This window comes from Aspergillus pseudoviridinutans, assembly GCF_018340605.1.
Source record: "Aspergillus pseudoviridinutans IFM 55266 DNA, scaffold_1, whole genome shotgun sequence".
In the NCBI taxonomy this organism is placed as follows: Eukaryota; Fungi; Ascomycota; class Eurotiomycetes; order Eurotiales; family Aspergillaceae; genus Aspergillus; species Aspergillus pseudoviridinutans.
In genome coordinates this window covers 1,991,281-2,009,629 of record NW_025091281.1, presented here as the reverse complement: position 1 = coordinate 2,009,629, position 18,349 = coordinate 1,991,281, and the positions used below count along the sequence as shown (strand labels likewise).

General features: G+C 50.2%; 7 protein-coding genes across 7 annotated transcripts; 5 read left to right on the top strand and 2 right to left on the bottom strand.

Annotated features, from left to right (window-relative positions):
• Positions 1-327: 327 nt before the first annotated feature.
• On the top strand, positions 328-1,512 carry Asppvi_000713 (uncharacterized protein; the record flags this gene model as incomplete). Its single annotated transcript, XM_043297019.1, has 3 exons — positions 328-366; positions 744-885; positions 1,211-1,512. The coding sequence occupies 3 exons, from the start codon at positions 328-330 to the stop codon at positions 1,510-1,512; spliced, it is 483 nt and encodes a 160-aa protein (XP_043152954.1).
• A 112-nt stretch (positions 1,513-1,624) lies between these two features.
• Asppvi_000712 (uncharacterized protein) lies at positions 1,625-2,096 on the top strand (the record flags this gene model as incomplete). Its single annotated transcript, XM_043297018.1, has 2 exons — positions 1,625-1,714; positions 1,908-2,096. 2 exons carry the CDS (start codon positions 1,625-1,627, stop codon positions 2,094-2,096), a joined length of 279 nt encoding a protein of 92 aa, XP_043152953.1.
• Positions 2,097-2,456: 360 nt separating this feature from the next.
• On the bottom strand, positions 2,457-3,543 carry Asppvi_000711 (putative short chain dehydrogenase; the record flags this gene model as incomplete). Its single annotated transcript, XM_043297017.1, has 3 exons — positions 2,457-2,768; positions 2,925-3,263; positions 3,331-3,543. The coding sequence occupies 3 exons, from the start codon at positions 3,541-3,543 to the stop codon at positions 2,457-2,459; spliced, it is 864 nt and encodes a 287-aa protein (XP_043152952.1).
• A 4,176-nt stretch (positions 3,544-7,719) lies between these two features.
• Positions 7,720-9,777, top strand: Asppvi_000710 (lysophospholipase family protein; the record flags this gene model as incomplete). Its single annotated transcript, XM_043297016.1, has 3 exons — positions 7,720-7,768; positions 7,872-8,529; positions 8,583-9,777. 3 exons carry the CDS (start codon positions 7,720-7,722, stop codon positions 9,775-9,777), a joined length of 1,902 nt encoding a protein of 633 aa, XP_043152951.1.
• Positions 9,778-10,419: 642 nt separating this feature from the next.
• Positions 10,420-15,009, top strand: Asppvi_000709 (uncharacterized protein; the record flags this gene model as incomplete). The annotated part of the gene is made up of 2 exons (XM_043297015.1): positions 10,420-14,381; positions 14,436-15,009. 2 exons carry the CDS (start codon positions 10,420-10,422, stop codon positions 15,007-15,009), a joined length of 4,536 nt encoding a protein of 1,511 aa, XP_043152950.1.
• A 508-nt stretch (positions 15,010-15,517) lies between these two features.
• Asppvi_000708 (putative MFS multidrug transporter) lies at positions 15,518-17,484 on the top strand (the record flags this gene model as incomplete). The annotated part of the gene is made up of 3 exons (XM_043297014.1): positions 15,518-16,215; positions 16,274-16,520; positions 16,573-17,484. 3 exons carry the CDS (start codon positions 15,518-15,520, stop codon positions 17,482-17,484), a joined length of 1,857 nt encoding a protein of 618 aa, XP_043152949.1.
• Positions 17,485-17,794: 310 nt separating this feature from the next.
• Positions 17,795-18,272, bottom strand: Asppvi_000707 (huntingtin-interacting protein K; the record flags this gene model as incomplete). The annotated part of the gene is made up of 2 exons (XM_043297013.1): positions 17,795-17,902; positions 17,976-18,272. The coding sequence occupies 2 exons, from the start codon at positions 18,270-18,272 to the stop codon at positions 17,795-17,797; spliced, it is 405 nt and encodes a 134-aa protein (XP_043152948.1).
• Positions 18,273-18,349: the final 77 nt, after the last annotated feature.

The window sequence follows — 18,349 nt, the reverse complement described above, 5'->3', positions numbered from 1 at the left end:
GGTTCAAAGCATATTCCTCTGAGCTCGGCCTACAATGCATGGTGTAGCCTTCCATGTCCATTTTGTACTCGATTGGCTTCCAGCCCTACTTTTAAGCAATGTACTCCGTCGGTCACAGTCGACCGCTGAACACGTAACTGTGATCAACTCCCAGTCTCAACAGGACCTCAGTCTTCGAGGTAGCAAATGACTATGTGCAGTAAGACCTAGAAGAAGATTGTTGGGTTTGTCTTGTACAAGTCATCCTTTTGGCGTTACCAATAGCGTACGTAGTCCTCGAGCTATTTCCTCCATGACGTGGACAAGGTCTCAATGTAGCTTCAGATGATGGCTCTTGCCATTGCTGGAGCTGTCCTCACATGTAAGGTAAGATAGTGTTGTTTATGAGCTGTTCCTCCCGAACGTTGGTTATCACCTTCCAATTGTAGAGTAGAGCATTGTAGCAAGTGTGGTAGCCGTTGCCCTTTCCTAGGACATAGGCGTAAGTAATCAAAGAGCGCCGTACTCCGTAGAGCTCACGTATTTTTCCTGCTGGACGTCAAAAATCTTACAGATTTTCAAACTGCTACATCACAATGTGAGTACATAGCATTGAGCTGGCCMCAAAAGGAAATCTTCGAATTGACATCAGTATAGGACAAACTCAAACGGGACTCCTCGCCGCCCCTGCTAACAAAAGAAGTCTGTTGATTCACGCTAAATGAGAGGCATTTGAAGAAGGATAAATACTAATACGGATATAGAGCGGAAGCGATGTGCCCTTCCGCGCTGGGGATTGCTGGCCCCTCTGTGGGCAGTGCGGGCATCGCCATCTCAGCGACTGCCACCCTTCCGCCCGTCTCCCACCAGACAGCAAGCAAGTCCCTGAGGTGGTTTGGAACGGTGGTATGAGAATCACCACCTCTGGATCCCGGTCAACATCCCCATCTCCGTTCCCGCTCCCTCCGCCTCCTCGGCGGGCGCCTTACCGCCTGCCAAAAAGCCAAGAAGACGGAAAAGGCCTAATAGACAAAAAAGAAGGAAGAGGGAAAGACGAAGACGGATGAGGAGGTGCTGAACAAGCAGAATGACACTGATGAGCTCCAAGTGAGCCATAGTATCTGCTGGCGAATCCTGTCTCCCGCCCGCTGGCCCCGCTTCCAAAAGTCAGTATATTGATTCAACCTTCATGAGAAACATCTGAAGAGTGGCAATGCTAATGTGGATATAGAACGGAAGAAATGCGCCCAGTGTGACACCTATGGGCGTCGCCATCTCGGCGACTGCCCCCCGGCACGCCGCCAGCTGGCCACGGCCCTCCAACCTCCTCCCGCCCCGGCCACATCGGCGGCATCGGCGGCATCGCCACCAGTAATGGTGGTCTACAATGTTTACGGCGGGGTCGTCAATTCCTTCTGTCCGCCCCCGACTACCTCCTCAGCGGGTGCCGTCCTCCCGCCCACCAACCCGCCCACCAAGAAGCGCCGCTGTCGGGGCAAGAAGGCGAAGAAGGAGGAGGCCGAAAAGAACTGAGCCTATATCATTTAATATTTTACGTATTATTCATCTCGGCCACTGCCGCACTCCGCCCCCACACCTGCCAGCCGCAGGCAATGGTCCTTTTTTTTCTGTGGGTGTGGTGAACATGAACCAACCCTCTTCTTCCGCACCCCCTGCCTCCTCGGCGGGCGCCGTCCCAAAAATCTTAGCATTTTTGAACAAGACCCATCACAATGTGAGCACATACTTAGCATTGAGCTGGCCCCATTAGCGGATCCTTGGATTGACATCAAATAGGACCTCCAACGAGACTCCCGCTGCCCCCGCTAACAAGAAAAGTCTGTTGATCCGATTCAACTCTCCAAGACGCAATTGCAGAAGGGTAATACTAATCTGGATATAGAGCGGAACAAATGCCGCCAGTGTAGCAATTACCACACTGGGTATTGCTGGCCCGTCTGAGGGCGGGGCCCGCAAAAAAACTAAGACGAAGGAAGCGGCCTGATAAGGCGATGAAGAAGGCCGCCAAGGAGGCCGCCAAGGCGAAGAAGGAGAAGGAGGAGGAGGAGGAAGAGGAAGAGAAGGCCAAAAAGGAGAAGGCAGACTTTATTATCTAACTTTACTTTCTAGTTGCTGGTATTTCCTGTCGGCCACGATGATCAGCAGCCAGGAATTCGAGTACAGTTGGTTGTCAGCACAGGAATCCAATGATCGAATGATCCATGCATTAGCTGGTTGCAGCCGTCGAATATTTAGGGTAAACCATACATTATCCCAGTCATCTTTTCCCCTCCCTCGATGCGAAAGTCTGGAGAGATGGCAAATGGCAGACGTCATGACGAGAACATTGGACTTGAATCAGATCACGCTTGCTTTCCCAACACGAAACGCCATGCAATAGCATTCAAGAAACAAAGATCGTGCGGGAAAAAATTTAAAATGAAATAAAAGCAAAAAGTAAAGCATCGCACAAATCTTTACCAGGCACAGTGGCCACCATCGATGCGCAGATCACTTCCTGTCATGAAGCTGCTGGCGTCACTCAAGAGAAAGACTGCGGCACCCCGATATTCGTTGGGGGTAGACAGACGGCCCAGCATGTTGTGCTTGGGCCATTCTTCTCGGCGCTCCGGGAACTGGATAAACAAATCTTCGACCATTTTCGTGACAATGTAGCCCGGCGAGATGGTGTTGACGCGAATACCATATTGACCCCACTCCATGGCCAGATTGCGACCAAGCTGGATGACAGCGGCCTTGCTGGCATTGTACGCGGGACAAATGAGACCCTAGTCAAGTTAGCATTGATTTAGTTCGGTTGAGAACAGTAGAAGCCATGCAATGGATTTTTGACGGCCAAGCGTGACATAAGTCAAAAGCGGGGAAAGGAAGAAATCCGAGGATCCCCTGTTTCCCACACTGGAAAGGAACTGATGGGAGCGTACCCGATTCGCAACAGTGCCACTCATGCTCGCAATTAGTGCGATGCTACCACCATTACCAAAGCGAATCATCTGCTTGGCCACTGCCTGGGCAGTCATGAACACACCCGTCACGTTGACCTCAAACATGGTGTTCGCGTCCTTGGCCGTGTACTCCAGGGCTGGGGTTTCCTGTTGGATTCCTGCTGCGGCKATCAGGCCGTCCATCCGGCCCTCGACATTGGCGATTTGCTCAACGGTGCTGGTCAACAGTTCCGTGTCGCGCACATCAATGCGACGGTAGTGCAACTCCGTGCCCAGTTCGTCCTTCCCTCGCTTCTGAATCTCGAAGAACTCGGGCGACTACCACCATCAAGCAAGGTTAGACAAGATGCGCCACGAACAAGGTTGTAGAATCAGGGTTACTCACTGGCTCCTCCAGACGATCCAATCCGTACACTTTGGCGCCGGCCTCCAAGAGTGCTTCGGCCTGGGTTAAACCAAGACCACGAGCAGCACCGGAGACAAGGACGACCTTGCCAGCCAGACTGAATTCTGGCATTCTACCCTTGGAGCCCAGAGAGACGTCTGCCTGTTTGGTCGCAGGAACGACAGGAGTATCGGCAGTGATGGAGACAGACATTATGATTAGAGTAGATGTGTAGTCGAGCAGTAATCGAAGTGCGAGAAGTTGAGTCGTAGTGTAGTCGTTCAATTGACTTGATTACTGCACAGAGAAAGGAGAATAGACGCTGGATAGAATACAATCGAAGCCTGGTTGATCTAACGAGCAGCCATCCAGCCCCTTAAATACTTCACGATCGTGAACCTACGGATGAACGAATCCAGAAAAAGGTGGGTAGTACTACGACTCTAGAAGCCTTCGCTCAAGCCAAAGAGCTCATGTGAGCAATTGGAATTTGGATAGTGGCCAAAAGAGGCAAGCATGATGGCTACTGGAGAGAATGTCAAGCAAGAAAGTAGCGAGGGAGTCTGGTTGAAGGAACGATGGATCTGGTCCAGACCCTGCGGGGGGCAATAATGCAATTATGCCTGGGATAGAGGAGCCATTGCTTCCCCACCAATTGGTCATTCGCTTGATGTCCGTGGCCCGAACTACATTAGACATTATTGTAGGCAAATGTAGGTTCTATTTTAATCTGACAGGTTGATAACGTCCTGTACAGCCATGGTACGCATGCTTGAGTGTGTTTTGATTTTCCTGCGCGACAGCTCTCTAGTTTATTACAACTATATCTTGAGGTGCGTACGGAGGAGTAGGAATTGGGAAACCCAAACAGAATAATCCAGGCAAAAACCAACTGATGATAAAATAATGATGAGGCGATGATACAATACTCATCCTCCCCGAACTTGACAACCTGGTTTCGCTTTTACAGGCTAAATGACCACAACAGAGTAGTTGGGAGACCCCTCGGCCGTGGCACCATTTGAAGACCCGGATTACCTAATTGAGTAATCCGGGCGGGAGAAAGCCCGACGGGTCCAGATGACTTAAGATGCCGGGGAAGAAACGCCGTGTTTTCTAAGAATATTTGGGTCGACAACGCTAGGGATGGGACAGCTTCTGCGCTTGGGGTCACGCGGCCATGGACTGGGCAGTTCTGGAAAGGAGAATCAATGCAGCAGAAGATTCTACGGAGAGACTACACTGGGTCTGATGATGGTCACGCGTCTTGGGCGATCGTCCTTGGGATGTTATTAATCGATTTAGGCGATTCATCGAAACAGTACTATATGATGCTAGTATGCAGGGGAAGAGAGCGTGATCATGTCTGATTATGTCCAAGTGTGAAGGAGAGGTGGCGGGAGATGATTCCTGTTTGCACGGTCCTGGACCTCCTATGCTGTGGGTTCGTTATTGGTCAATTCTTTGTTGTTTATCTGCCATCACTACTTCGAACCTATCTTGAATTTATGCTAGAATGATTCATTTCATCTACTCTTCTATCTAGTTCTACATCCGGTCATCGCTTTCAGTGCTTTGAGCCTAAATCCATGTCGTCACTACTGTCCAGACTATATACGCTTAACTTTGTCTTTTTCAAGAGCATACTTCCTATCACGAGTTAGGCCGTCCATAATCATTTACTACATACTCAGGTCTACAGCATGGAACATCTACAAAGATCATCCCAATTTCTGACAGTAATATGGAGGACGCAATCTGACCTGGTGTCCTTTAGAGGTCTTAGCCATGTCTCGTTCCAGGGAAGAAACAACCTCGATAAGGTATTGTGGAGAAGTGGGCGAATCCACTTAAGCTACTTACCCTTTCAGGTTACCCGGGAGGCGTTCCTCGGGTCAACCATAGTATGGAAAATTAAAGCTATACAACTGGGGGCTTTGAGGTCTTTGTTATCTCTTCTGTCTCAACCTCTTTTCAATTGGAGGGACGGATGTCCTATTTCAGTCCCAAATAGGCTGTCATCAGGCAGGGATTTGCATAAGCCTAAGCCTAATAAACGAATTCCATTCCCCACACGCATATACACTGGTAGTAGAAAAGTGGTGAAAAGCATAAAATTAAGGATAAATAAGCATTGATACCAGACAGCCACTCATCGCTTTTCCTGTGCTGCGCCAACCACCTAGTCTCGGGTATCCGTAAAAGCTTCTGGCTGCTCATGCGTCAGGTATACTCTGCCAACTCTTTATCGAACTGCAATACTGAAGCTGGAAGATAGTCTGCCGTACAATACCCGGCGGGTGAATGATCTAAATGAAAGGAAGCCAAACATTTCCTACCACCGTATTGCCCGTGAACTGAGCAATACATCGACATAACCAAAATTTAGCATAATTGAACTGTAGATTCAGAAGTAATTTTGCAACAGCTTGAAAAAAATTAAGTCAAATCCAGACATGGCATAGAATAATGCAAGCGTAGTTCCAAGGGCAGATTCGAGATTGATATACGAGGACTCGCTTTGGCGAGATTGAATGACAAATGCCGATATAGGTTGTTTCTAGGCGATAAACTTCAGTCTTACACAGATGCAGCTGCTAATTCAGCAGCGAGATTCAAGAGACTCAAGGCCACCTGTAGGATTTGGTGCCAACTGCAATGGTACCTATATTTGGGACAAACAAGGAGGATAGATCTAAATACCGTAGTCAATGCAGATATGACGCTAGATTCAGTAACAATGCGAAGAGGACTAAATGCTAAGTTTTCAAGCCCAAGGATAGAACGAACAATATATTGTCGGCAGGTCGCAGACAGATGCAATAATATCCGATTCTGTGCAGATCAGAGTGAGGATAGATGCCAGTAAATTTGCCAGTATATTCAAGGACAGCTCCTACAATAGATACAGTGTTCAAATTGGAATATAGGTGCCATGTCCAGACTAGACGGTATATTCAAGGACAAAATCGGTTGTTAATAAATGGATTGATAGTATCCCACTTGTTTTCCAATTGATTGGGGATAGACTGCATAGAACGTGGGTTGAGTCCTCGACAAAAGGACACTAATGATAGTCGTGGGGAGTGGATGACTTTCTCATTAGGTACCTTATCAGAGGCAGTGGTTATCGGAATGTCCAAGCATATCCTCTTTTTGATGGTAACGAGGAAACATATTAGGAAACTCTGCTCTACCTAGACATCCGTTCAATTTCTTCTAATAGGGTCAATGACTATCTCAATCTTAAAAGCCTTCTGTCGTTGGCATGAAAGACAACATGGACAATCAGAGAATATAGGATTGCCGACAGTAAGTTGACAATCAGTCGTGTTCATCTCTCATTCGCCCGTTCCAAGTCTCAAAAGAACATGACATCGGCATGTGATTGAACGATAGGGGAGGGCCTCTTGAGATCTCAGCAACAGAAGTTAATGAAAAACAGGACCCCATCTTCAAGTCCATTGCCCACGATCGTGGCGCAAGTAGTTCGAAGCTTGGCAGAAGGGGACAGTTCCATGACCCGAGTGTGAACTTCACCATCTCAGATTTAAAAGATCGGACCAGTCCGAGCCCCGACAGTGGAAACCAGAATAGCCCTGTTTTGAGAATATGTGATCCTTTTCTTTTTTTTCAACACCTACAAACGATCCCGCAGGCAGCAAGATTGTTGCACTGTTGCACCGCGTTCACCGAGTTTTCCTATGGTTCATTGCATAAAACTACCTTGGATAAACCACAGTAATTTATGCGTGCTGAAACTTCTTCCAAGGCTGGCAAGCAGACGCTGTCTCACGGCTGTAGCTGAGAAAACTCAGAATATTATGGCTGCCAGAAGCTGAACCTCACCTTCCACTAAGACCAGCGTAGAGATGAGCCGACAGCATGATAATCTTTGCAGAATAACAATATAGGTCATCAGAAAAAACGGAACCCCGACTCATCTGCGAGAGGGTGCTAATGCAGAGATGATGCTTCTTTTTTGCCGTTTCCAGCCTAGTCTGGCGGAATGGCCGGATGATCTGTCAAGCTCCGCCATCGTCATCCTCATGCTTTTTCAGCCCTTTCAGTAGGCTGATTTGTGGTCCTCGGTTCAAACTACGAAGGAACTACGAACGCTCCAATGGCAATCACCTATCCTTCGCGAGGGATGAGACTAAATCAAATTGTTCCAATTTCCCAAGGCTCCGGCATGCTTGGCCTTTCTGCTGATCCACCATCCCAAGATGAGGACCCCTGGCTAAGGGACACCGCCCCATTTAGTCAAATACCAAATGACGACTGTCTCACATTGGAGGTTCGGTAGAGAGAGAAATATTTGATCTTATTGTCCTCTCTAGCTGAATCTTCACGCGGATTATAGCGTGAGGCGGCATAATACAACCCAAGATGAAGACCGTCACAGTCGCGTGCGTTGTCTCCGGCCTATTATTTTCTGGTAGGTGAATCGTCGTGCCTTGAAGTGTGGCTCGGATTAGTCGGATGCGTAGCTTTCTCATATTTGCCTGTAAACGGGAACTGATGCCATTGAATTCCGATAGGTGTGAGCGGTGCCCCAGAGCCGTTTCATAGCGAAATCCTTCAGCGTGCTCTTCCCAATGCCCCCGATGGATACACACCCAGTACAGTCGGTTGTCCTGCCAGTCGCCCTTCCATTCGCAGTGCCGCAAAGTTGTCGCCCAACGAGACATCATGGCTGGAGACGCGTCGGGGCAAGACTACTTCTGCGATGAAGGACTTCTTTAATCATGTCAAGATTCAAGACTTCGACGCGGCGGGGTACATTGACCGCCATTCCAGTAACTCGTCGGATCTTCCCAATGTCGGCATCGCAGTCTCTGGAGGAGGCTACCGAGCCCTGATGAACGGCGCAGGCGCGATCAAGGCCTTTGATAGTCGTACGCCGAATTCTACGAGCACCGGGCAGTTGGGTGGATTGCTGCAGTCAGCCACCTATCTGTCTGGCCTGAGTGGTGGATCATGGCTGGTGGGCTCAATCTATATCAACAACTTTACCACCATCTCTGCGCTCCAGACACACCAAAAGGGCGCCGTTTGGCAATTTCAAAATTCGATCTTCGAAGGTCCTGATGGGGGTAGCATTCAGATTTTGGACTCAGCATCCTATTATAAGGACATCAGCAATGCGGTCTCGGGAAAGAGGGATGCGGGTTACCCGACTTCAATTACTGACTACTGGTACTGATAGCCTTCGATCTTCGTCGCAACACGACATGCTGATGATTTCACAGGGGCCGTGCTTTGTCCTACCAGCTGATCAATGCAGCCAACGGTGGTCCCAGCTATACATGGTCCTCCATCGCGCTAACCGACACATTTCAGCAGGCAGAGATGCCAATGCCTTTGGTTGTTGCAGATGGTCGCTACCCTGGAGAACTTCTCGTCAGCAGCAATGCCACCGTCTATGAATTTAATCCTTGGGAATTTGGAACTTTTGACCCCACAGTTTTCGGTTTTGCCCCCCTCGAGTATCTAGGAACCAAATTCAATGGAGGCTCAGTCCCAAGTAACGAGAGCTGTGTGCGTGGCTTTGACAATGCTGGCTTCGTCATGGGTACATCCTCTACTCTCTTCAATCAATTCCTTCTTCAGATCAACTCCACGGCTTTGCCGGATTGGCTGAAATCCATCTTCACGGACATCTTGAGGGACATTGGGGAAAATGACGAGGATATTGCTCTATACGCGCCCAACCCATTCTACCACTATTCCAACAATACCAACCCTAGTGCCGCTCAATCTGAACTGGACTTGGTGGATGGTGGTGAAGATCTGCAAAACATACCACTGCACCCGTTGATCCAGCCAGAGCGACATGTCGATGTCATCTTCGCCGTTGATTCCTCTGCCGACACCAAGTACAGCTGGCCCAACGGAACTGCCCTTGTCGCTACTTATGAGCGTAGCCTGAACTCCTCAGGCATCGCTAATGGTACTTCCTTTCCTGCCATTCCCGATCAGAATACCTTCGTCAACAAAGGCTTGAACACTCGACCCACGTTCTTCGGGTGCAACAGCTCAAACACGACTGGCCCATCACCTTTGATTGTATATCTTCCAAACTACCCCTACACGGCTCACTCCAACTTTTCTACTTTCCAGCCAGACTACACAGAAGCAGAGCGAGATTCTACCATTCTTAACGGATATGATGTGGTGACAATGGGTAACAGCACTCGTGATGGCAACTGGTCAACCTGTGTTGGCTGTGCTATCTTGAGTCGGTCTTTTGAACGAACCAGTACTAATGTGCCGGAAATCTGCAAAAAATGTTTCCAGAGGTATTGCTGGGATGGCTCTATCAACAGCACCACCCCGGCGGATTACGAGCCGGTCACGATTTTGGATAGTGCAGCCTCTGGGATCATTCCAAATATTCTCACTACTGCAATGGTCGCTACTGTTGCCGTTTGGACAATCCTATAGAATTCATTTGGAAAGTTTCGCGAAATGCCCATTTTACCAGATTCTAATGCTGGCTGAGCTATATCTATCCGTCATAGAGTCTTATTAGACGTCATGTTATTCCAATTGGGAGATTTAACGAGCGATATTGTTGTGCAATCAATTTATTTATCGCTTTGTATCCCTCTCGTTTATAGATTATGCAAAAATGAAAAATCATCCTTTGCCATGTCGGCCCTTTGGCTCAGTAAGCTGCATATAAGCTGAAAGATTCGTGATAGGCGGAAAGATGGCACGTGCTTTGGTGTGTTGCTATGACAACATCCACGTGATTTCTCAAACAAGAAACCTAAGGACAAACGCCGCAGCTCTAGTGGGCGGCCAAACAGCCGGAAGTCAACAACACATATCTAATAATCAACGAGCTAGGTCTACTTAATAGCCACAGCAAAGCCCCTGCTTGAGAACTTTTGGCAGGTGCACCTTTGTGGCTAGTTGATTTTGCCATACCCTTGCTGCGAAATTCAGCTCATGATGAGCGCAGCGGGCTTGTCAACACCGACCTATCTTCGTTACTAACAGCAGGGAAACCGCAGAATTGTACCGTCGCTTGAGACACAAATCCTTGGGTGCATATTTTTTTCTCTTTGGCATTGATTCAAAATGGCTCGAGCAGCTATCATCCCAACGTCATCCCCAAAACGGACCACCCGTGGGCGTCCCCCAGCCAGCAAACCGGTCGCGAGAACTACGAGGACAAAGACAGGAACCTCTGCGACAGAAACCCGAAAAAGAACCACGAGAACTGCAACGGCGACAAGCGCGAGGACTAAGCCGCCGGACTCTGACACGGATGAGGCTACGGACGACGAATTGGGACTCATAGATACGAGGGAAAAGGCGAAGCCAGGAAGACCCAAAGGGAAGAGCTCAACTTCCTCTACAGGCGCTATAGGCCGGGGAAGAAGACCTGCGACTCCTGCAGCTGCAGAGTGTGAGAGCGACAACGACGAGGACGAGCTGGCCCAGACCGATGCCCCCAAGAAGCGACCTGGACGACCACGGACAAAGCCGCTGCCAAAGGAGGACGAAACTAAACCCGAGTCAGCACCTAGACCGAGAGGTCGACCAAGGGCAACTGCCGCGACGAAGCCTGCTGCCACTACACGTGCCGATAAAGACAGTACAAAGAAGAAGACTCGAACACAGACGAGCGCAGCCGAAGTATCAAGTAGCGATTCCAAGCACGTGGTTATCGCGACGAACTCCACGACCGTGAGGTCGAACTTACTCCGTGGACCAGCTAAGAAGAAGACCGTCACATTCAAGGATGTGTCCGATTCCGAAGAAGATGACGCCAACGAACCAGCCCCTGCTACGACTGGACGACGACGAGCAGCAACTACAGCATCAGGCAAGGTCGGTCTTGGAGCGAAGCCAGTTCGAAAACCTGCTACAACTACTGGCCGAGGGCGCAAACCTGCGGCCACCAAGAAGGAAGCCAGCAAGCCTCTATCACCCAAGAAAGCCACCCAAGTTGCCAAATCGATTTCCTCGTATGTCAGCTCAGACGGAGAGGATGATGAACTCAGCAGCGTCAAGGACCAAATAAGGCTCGTCATAAATTCGCCTCTCAAACAAGGATCAGAAGGTACTGGGTTGAGCTCTCCCGTGCGAAAAATCAACTTCACCCCAAGAAAGTTCAACCAGTCAGTGGACGAAAATGGTGAGCCCAACCTTCATCCTACGAAGGCAGTCGACTTCAGTGAGTCGCTCTTTATGTCCAGTCCTGCCCGACGACCCACCCCTTCTCCCTTCCACTACACCGTCAAAGAGACACCGAGGCGAGCTCGCTTGTCTTTTAAAGGTAACGAGAAATCGATTGCCCAACCAAGCTTGACGCCGACTCAAAATTCACCACTCAAAGCGTCTCCAAAGAGAGCCCACTTGGAGACCCCCAGACACGGAGGCCTGGGTCTTCGTGAGGAAATCATGCCCTTATCACAGCCGAATTTCACCCCAGGGCACAATTCACCTCTTAAATCGTCCCCTAAAAAAGGCATATTTGGTGTATCTTTCGCCCAGGCTCCTTTGCAGGAATCGTCGACCCCATTTAAGTCCCGGTCGCTGTTGCTCCAAAGCCCTGCCAAGAGAATTGCTTCTCCGTTCAAGAACAGTCTCTTCTCGAGTGTCCATTCAATGCCGGAATTGCATAACAATGAAAGCGGTAGGGGTCTTGCTACCGGTGCCGACGAGGCCAATGATGCAGACGATGTTGAATCGTCTCTCAAGGCTTCTGAACGTCAAGCCCCGATGGATGTCGACTATGGTAGGGAAAATCTAGATCAAGAAGACGAGACGGAACAAGAATCGTCCGACGAGCATCATGTCGTGGTATCTCCCGCGCACAGTGTAGATTCTCATGATATCAATGACGAGCAGCAAACACACTCCATGACCGCAGAAGATGTCGAGGACACTCCAGAACAGCTGTCCGATGATGATGATGTTGTCGAGAGTGCCGAGGATCTTCGAACTTGCGAGTTGACCCACGAAGGTCCTGAAGTCGATTGTGAAGAACCTGGCGATGTAGCGTCTGATGCAGAAGCTGCGGAATATGGCGTCGAGAGCCTTACTGGGGAGGAACCTCGAGTGCTAGACGACAACGACAGTGAAGAAAGCTCTGAGGTTGATGAGAACGATGTCCATCTGGCGGAGGAAAGCATTGTCGGCCATACCGCCTATGTTAACAACATGGGTACCCACGCCGAGCAAATTGACCTTGCGCCTGATTATGATGAAGCAGAGGACCCGGACGCAACGGAATCAGAGCCCGAGGAAGAGCACATGATGCAGGACGCATACGGCAGCAAGTTTCAAGCTGTGACAGAGGAGTCAAGCCTGCMGTTTCAGCGACACTCGATTGAGGGGCTTGAAGATGTTTTCACTGACGCAGCAGTGGCTGGTGAAGACGTCGACGGTGAATCGGACACTGATCCTGTCGCGGAGACTACAGGAAGTGCCGCCGTTCAAGTCGATGTCCAACCTGATGAGCTAAACGATCAGTATGTTGATTTCCACGATAGCGAATACTTTGATGATGACGAGGCGACACTCGTCGCATTTGATACCACGGACCACTATATCTATGACGTTCAGCCTGACGCGCAAGCGAATACGCGGTCGAACGCTCAGCTAGACGCTCAGCAGGAGTTGGAAAGAGTGAATAGCCCCCTTCATGGCCAGGATCATTCTCTGGCACCACAAGTGTCGACAACTCAGGATACCATTGCCTACCATGGTAATCTGGAATATCGTGAAGAAGAGGAAATGTCTGAGTCTGAGTTCACCACGGATAACCAGAGTCATTCGTTCGAGCATAATGGCCTGCCCGATTCATCTACCTCCACGGCGGTTTGCAGTCACGACCCGGAAAGCGGATCTCTGATGCAGCAAAACCGTCCTCGCTTCACCCTTTTGGCAGAGCAGCTCAGTCAATGGAAAGCCAGCAGCCCTGAGAAGGCGCAGCCAAAACGCAGCGGGCGAGGGGTGTTCTCCCTCGGAGGACTTCGAAGGTCTTCTCGTCGTGGGTCTCGCATTCCTCAAGAAGTGGCCTACCCTGACATCGATAATCGTCTTGGGCCCCCTCAAGACAAAGCCTCAGATCGACCTCGCGATAGCGAGATCTACGCTGGTGTTCCAGAGATCTACGAGGACCAGGATGGGCAAGATTTGGAAGAGTCTAGTGCTAATGCAGTGGCAACATCATCTCCCCAGAGAGAGCCAATGACCGAGTTGTTCAGCGAGCCGCAACCCGAATTCGCAGAGCCGACTGCATACGAAGAGTTCCTGAACCATCAGCCTACGCATGCTTCTGATGTCGCTAAGAGCCCGGTAGTTTTGCCTAGCTCTCCGAAAGAGGACAGTTTGGACGAGAACAAGGAGAACGAAATAGTTAAATCGCCTGCTCCTGTCACACCCATCAAGGAAAAAAGGATCCCACTACAGACCTTCCACACGGTATCCAAAGTACCTCTGAAGCCGGAAGGTCAAGTTTCACCCTTGAAACCCTCCCGCAAAAGGGGTCGATCACTTTCAATCTCTTCACCTGTCCGCTCGTCTCCTCGACTGCGAAAGCCTGTTCTCGCTCCCCTGGAGCAGAGTACGGCACAAGCCTCTCCTCGCAAGATGCCCAAACTCCAGCATAACGAAACTCGCCGATCTCAAAAGTATGACTCCCGGCGGAGTAGTGTTGGCAACCAGTCGAGTAGGCTTTCCATGGCTCCTTCAACATCTCCAAGCCCCTCAAAGGCTCCTCGTAGGAACATCGCTGCACGTGAAAACGTTCTTGGAGGAGCGGTTGTATATGTGGATGTCCATACAACTGAGGGAGAAGATGCCAGCGGCATATTCATTGAACTTCTGCAGCAGATGGGAGCTCGATGCGTCAAGAGTTGGGGATGGAATCCTCGTGCAAGCACGTCGTCAGGCGATGTGACAAACCGCAGAGACAGCAAGGTGGGAATTACCCACGTTGTGTTCAAGGACGGAGGAGTGAGAACCCTGGAAAAGGTCAGACAAGCGGCTGGCCTGGTCAAGTGTGTCGGTGTCGGTTGGGTTCTTGAGTAAGCAATCTTGTCGCTATAGCTCGGTTATGTTATGCTGACATGGAACTCCAGTTGCGAGCGAGAAAACAGATGGCTTGATGAAACCCACTACGCAGTCGATAGCTCTATCATTCCCCGTGGTGGTGCCAAGCGCAGGAAGAGCATGGAGCCTCGGGCGCTGAGCAACGTCAATGGAACTCTGATCAAAGCGGATAACAGCGCATCGGCATCTGCATCTGGCAGACGCTCGGGGGCTGACTTTAACACCATGGATGATTTTATGAGACAGACTCCTCCACTTTCGCAGGGAGAGTCTTCGACTCCGGAGAGCAACAGAAAGTACACCGTAACCCACACGGAGGCAGATCAGCAATATTGCCAGACGCCAAAGACACCAGGCACATCCGGATACGATTTCAGCAGGATGGACAACATCGGAATGTCGCCTGCCACCCCATTCTATCTTTCTCAAAAATCCAGGCTCGTCCAACAAACGTGCCCGCCAAAGCAGACTCGGCAAGGTCTCTTTTCGACTTCATCATCGATCGAGGATGAGCCTACTCAGAAACTACGATTCAAGCTGGAAGCTGCGCGACGAAAGAGTCTTGCTTTCAAGCCCAAGGTTGGGAGCCCACTTATCAATTGATGATTCGCATTTTGTATGCAAGGCGTTAAGCTTTCTTGGTTCATGGGCACAATATCTCTCCTTTTGTTTTTGGTCGGGTTATACCCTGTACATTGGTTGATTGCATTGTGAATATACCATTGAATACATAATACAAGAATTCATCAATTCTACCTTGTCTCGAATACTGAAATGCCTCAGGCTGCAATGACGGCCGGGACTTGATCTGGCACTCTCCGAGCTCGGCTAAGTCGGCACTTGATCTTGTACTCCGTATCTCCGCACTTCTTCATTGCGTCGATCTTATCGATAAGATTCTGCGGACGAAGCAAATAAATTCGAGATGGAAGTCACGCGAGCTTAGCCTCAATGTCGACAGCACAGATACCTTTTTACTATTGCTGCACACGAAAGGAATTCCTTGTATACTGTTGGCATCTGTATATCTCTCTAATCTTGCTCATTACCAAATAGAAAACTATCAGTCCCTATCACGCCTCGCTACAATTTCTAGCTTGGTTTTTCATTGATGCACGCCGCCCCTACAAATCATCCGCGGCATGATGCCCAACTCCATGTCAACCACGTAGACGCTAACTCTCACGGATCAGCTTGCCTTGGTGGAGACAGAGATGAAGAGCTTACAAAAACTATGAACCGCGACGGTAGTCATCCTTCAACCCCTCCCGTCGCACCCGTACTCGACATCACCACACAAGGACGAACCTCATCGGACACACCCTTCGACCATAGCGACAACCATGACGATGCAGAAGACACTGATGGAGTCATCGACTCCCAAAATGAGAAGCCCGTGACTTGGGCCTCCCTGCCCAAAAGGGGCCAACTTGCCATCCTCACCTTTGCCCGTCTCTCCGAGCCACTGACCCAAACTTCGCTCCAGGCATACCTCTTCTACCAGCTCAAGTCATTCGACCCTTCGCTGCCGGACTCGACTATTTCAACGCAGGCGGGGATCATGCAGGGCAGCTTTACCGCTGCGCAGTTTCTCACTGCGGTCTGGTGGGGCCGGATGGCGGACGCGGAGTGGATGGGGAGGAAGCGTGTGCTGTTAATTGGGTTGCTGGGGACGTGTATCTCGTGTCTTGGGTTTGGGTTTTCAAGGTCGTTTGCGGCGGCGGTGGTGTTCCGGGTCCTCGGGGGCATTCTAAATAGTAACGTTGGGGTGATGCGGACGATGATATCGGAAATTATTGAGGAGAAGAAGTAAGTGCAATTGGTTCGCGCCTGGGTAAAGGTGATTTCTGACAAGTGTGCTTTGCAGGTATCAGTCGCGTGCGTTCCTGCTGCTTCCGATGTGCTTTAATATTGGGGTTATCGTTGGTCCTATTATCGGGGGCTCGTTGGCCGATCCCATCAACAGCTATCCTCATCTGTTTGGCCCTGGGTCATTTCTTGGTGGGAAGGATGGTGTATGGTGGATGGAGCGGTGGCCGTTTGCGTTGCCGAATATCCTCAATGCTATCTTCACCTTTAGTGCCTTTTTGGCACTCTTGTTTGGGCTCGACGAGGTAAGTCTCCATACACACTTCGTGGACGGACGAGATCTAACGTGCCTCGTAGACACATGAGACTGCACGGTACCGAAGCGACTGGGGCCGCCAGGTCGGAAGAACACTCGCCAGGTTCTTCTCCCGACGTCGGGTTCCACGTCATTATCGCCAGTTGAGGAACCTCGAGGACAACGAGTCTCTGTGTATGGATGGTAGCGTGACCAGCAGATCAGCCCCATCTAGTCCGATCCGCTTGCAAGCGCTTCCTCGCCATAAACGGCCGGGATTCCGTCAGATCTGGACCCCCAATGTTCTATTGACATTGGTAGTTCATTTTCTCCTGGCATTTCACACCAGCGCCTTTAACGCCATGACTTTTGTCTTCCTCCCTACCCCGAGGGCTCCAGAGAATAGCCGGAAAGGCTTCTTCCATTTCAGCGGTGGCCTGGGACTACCGTCCTCCCGCGTTGGCCTTGCAACGGCAATTATCGGGGTCATCGGCCTCCCGTTGCAGATCTTCGTGTACCCTCAGGTCCAATCTCGTCTAGGGACGTTGACCTCTTTCCGCACCTTCTTGCCGTTTTCGCCGCTGGCGTATACTCTGATGCCGTTCTTAGTGCTCATCCCTCGGCATCCATGGCTGGTCTGGCCTGCCTTCACGGCTGTGGTTGGGCTGCAGGTCATTTCTCGGACTTTTGCTCTTCCTGCTGCTATTATCCTGGTGAATAATTGTGTTACTGACCCATCGATTCTTGGGACGGTGCATGGCGTCGCTCAGAGTATAGCCAGTGCGGCACGCACACTAGGTCCCTTCATTGGTGGATGGGGGCTGGGACTGGGCTTGAAAAATAATCTTGTTGGTGGTATCTGGTGGGCACTGGCATTGGAAGCATTGGTGGGTTGGTTGCTGCTGTGGACTATATATGAGGGAAAGGGGATAGAGAGAAAGAAAGATCGGAGAGAGGGCGCCCGGGGAGGTTGATGCTATTCTCTAAGGCTCGCTCTGGGCTCGTCTGTTGGATAAACGTGATGGCGTTCGGTATATATGACTATGAGATACGAATTATGATAGATGTGGCCATACTCGTTGTTGATAGAGGTGAAGAGAAATAGTAGCTAATTTTGTGATCATCAATTCGTTAAAGAGACTGTCATTAGATAGACTGCTGCGATCAAAACCTGCGAACCAAGGTTCGTCTGGCTCGCTATTGACAATGCTTGGAAGCCTTGGATCATCTCATCATTACCAGCATCATAGCTTCTGTTCTGCAATTATAGCCAGGAGTAGCACGTCATGCTCCCATAGGGCTGATGAACGCCCTGATTGCTTTCCTTGTATCACCATCATGCGTCTTCAGCAACTCCGTCGCCTTGATCTTACTCAAGTCCAGTTCCTGTACCTGCAGGGCATTAACACCGCCATGATCCCAATTCCCCAGCATAGCCTGTATTATGAAAGGCAAGGGTACACACCAATAGATTCACATCCTCCGCCGAAACCTTCACAGCCTTCTTCGTCACTGCTTGTGTCTTCTTGGCGTCTACCGTCGTGGCCGCTGCATCCGTACCCGGCGCAATCTCCAACCTACTCATCGCTTTCCCGAGTGCCTCCTGATCAGCGGACGAAGACTTATTGCTAGGTTCTTCCCCGATCTCATTGGCGTGCAGGGAGGAAAGGGCGGCAGCGGCTTTTCGGTCTTCGGCGTGGGCAGGTGGAGATCGCTCGATAGAGTCCGGGTCATGGGATGCGGAGGGGAGTGAGTCTGACATTTTCAATGCGCTATTGAGAGTATATAATTAAACAGTTGAGAGCAAGATGATATGATGTCTCCAAGAGCGTTCCTTAC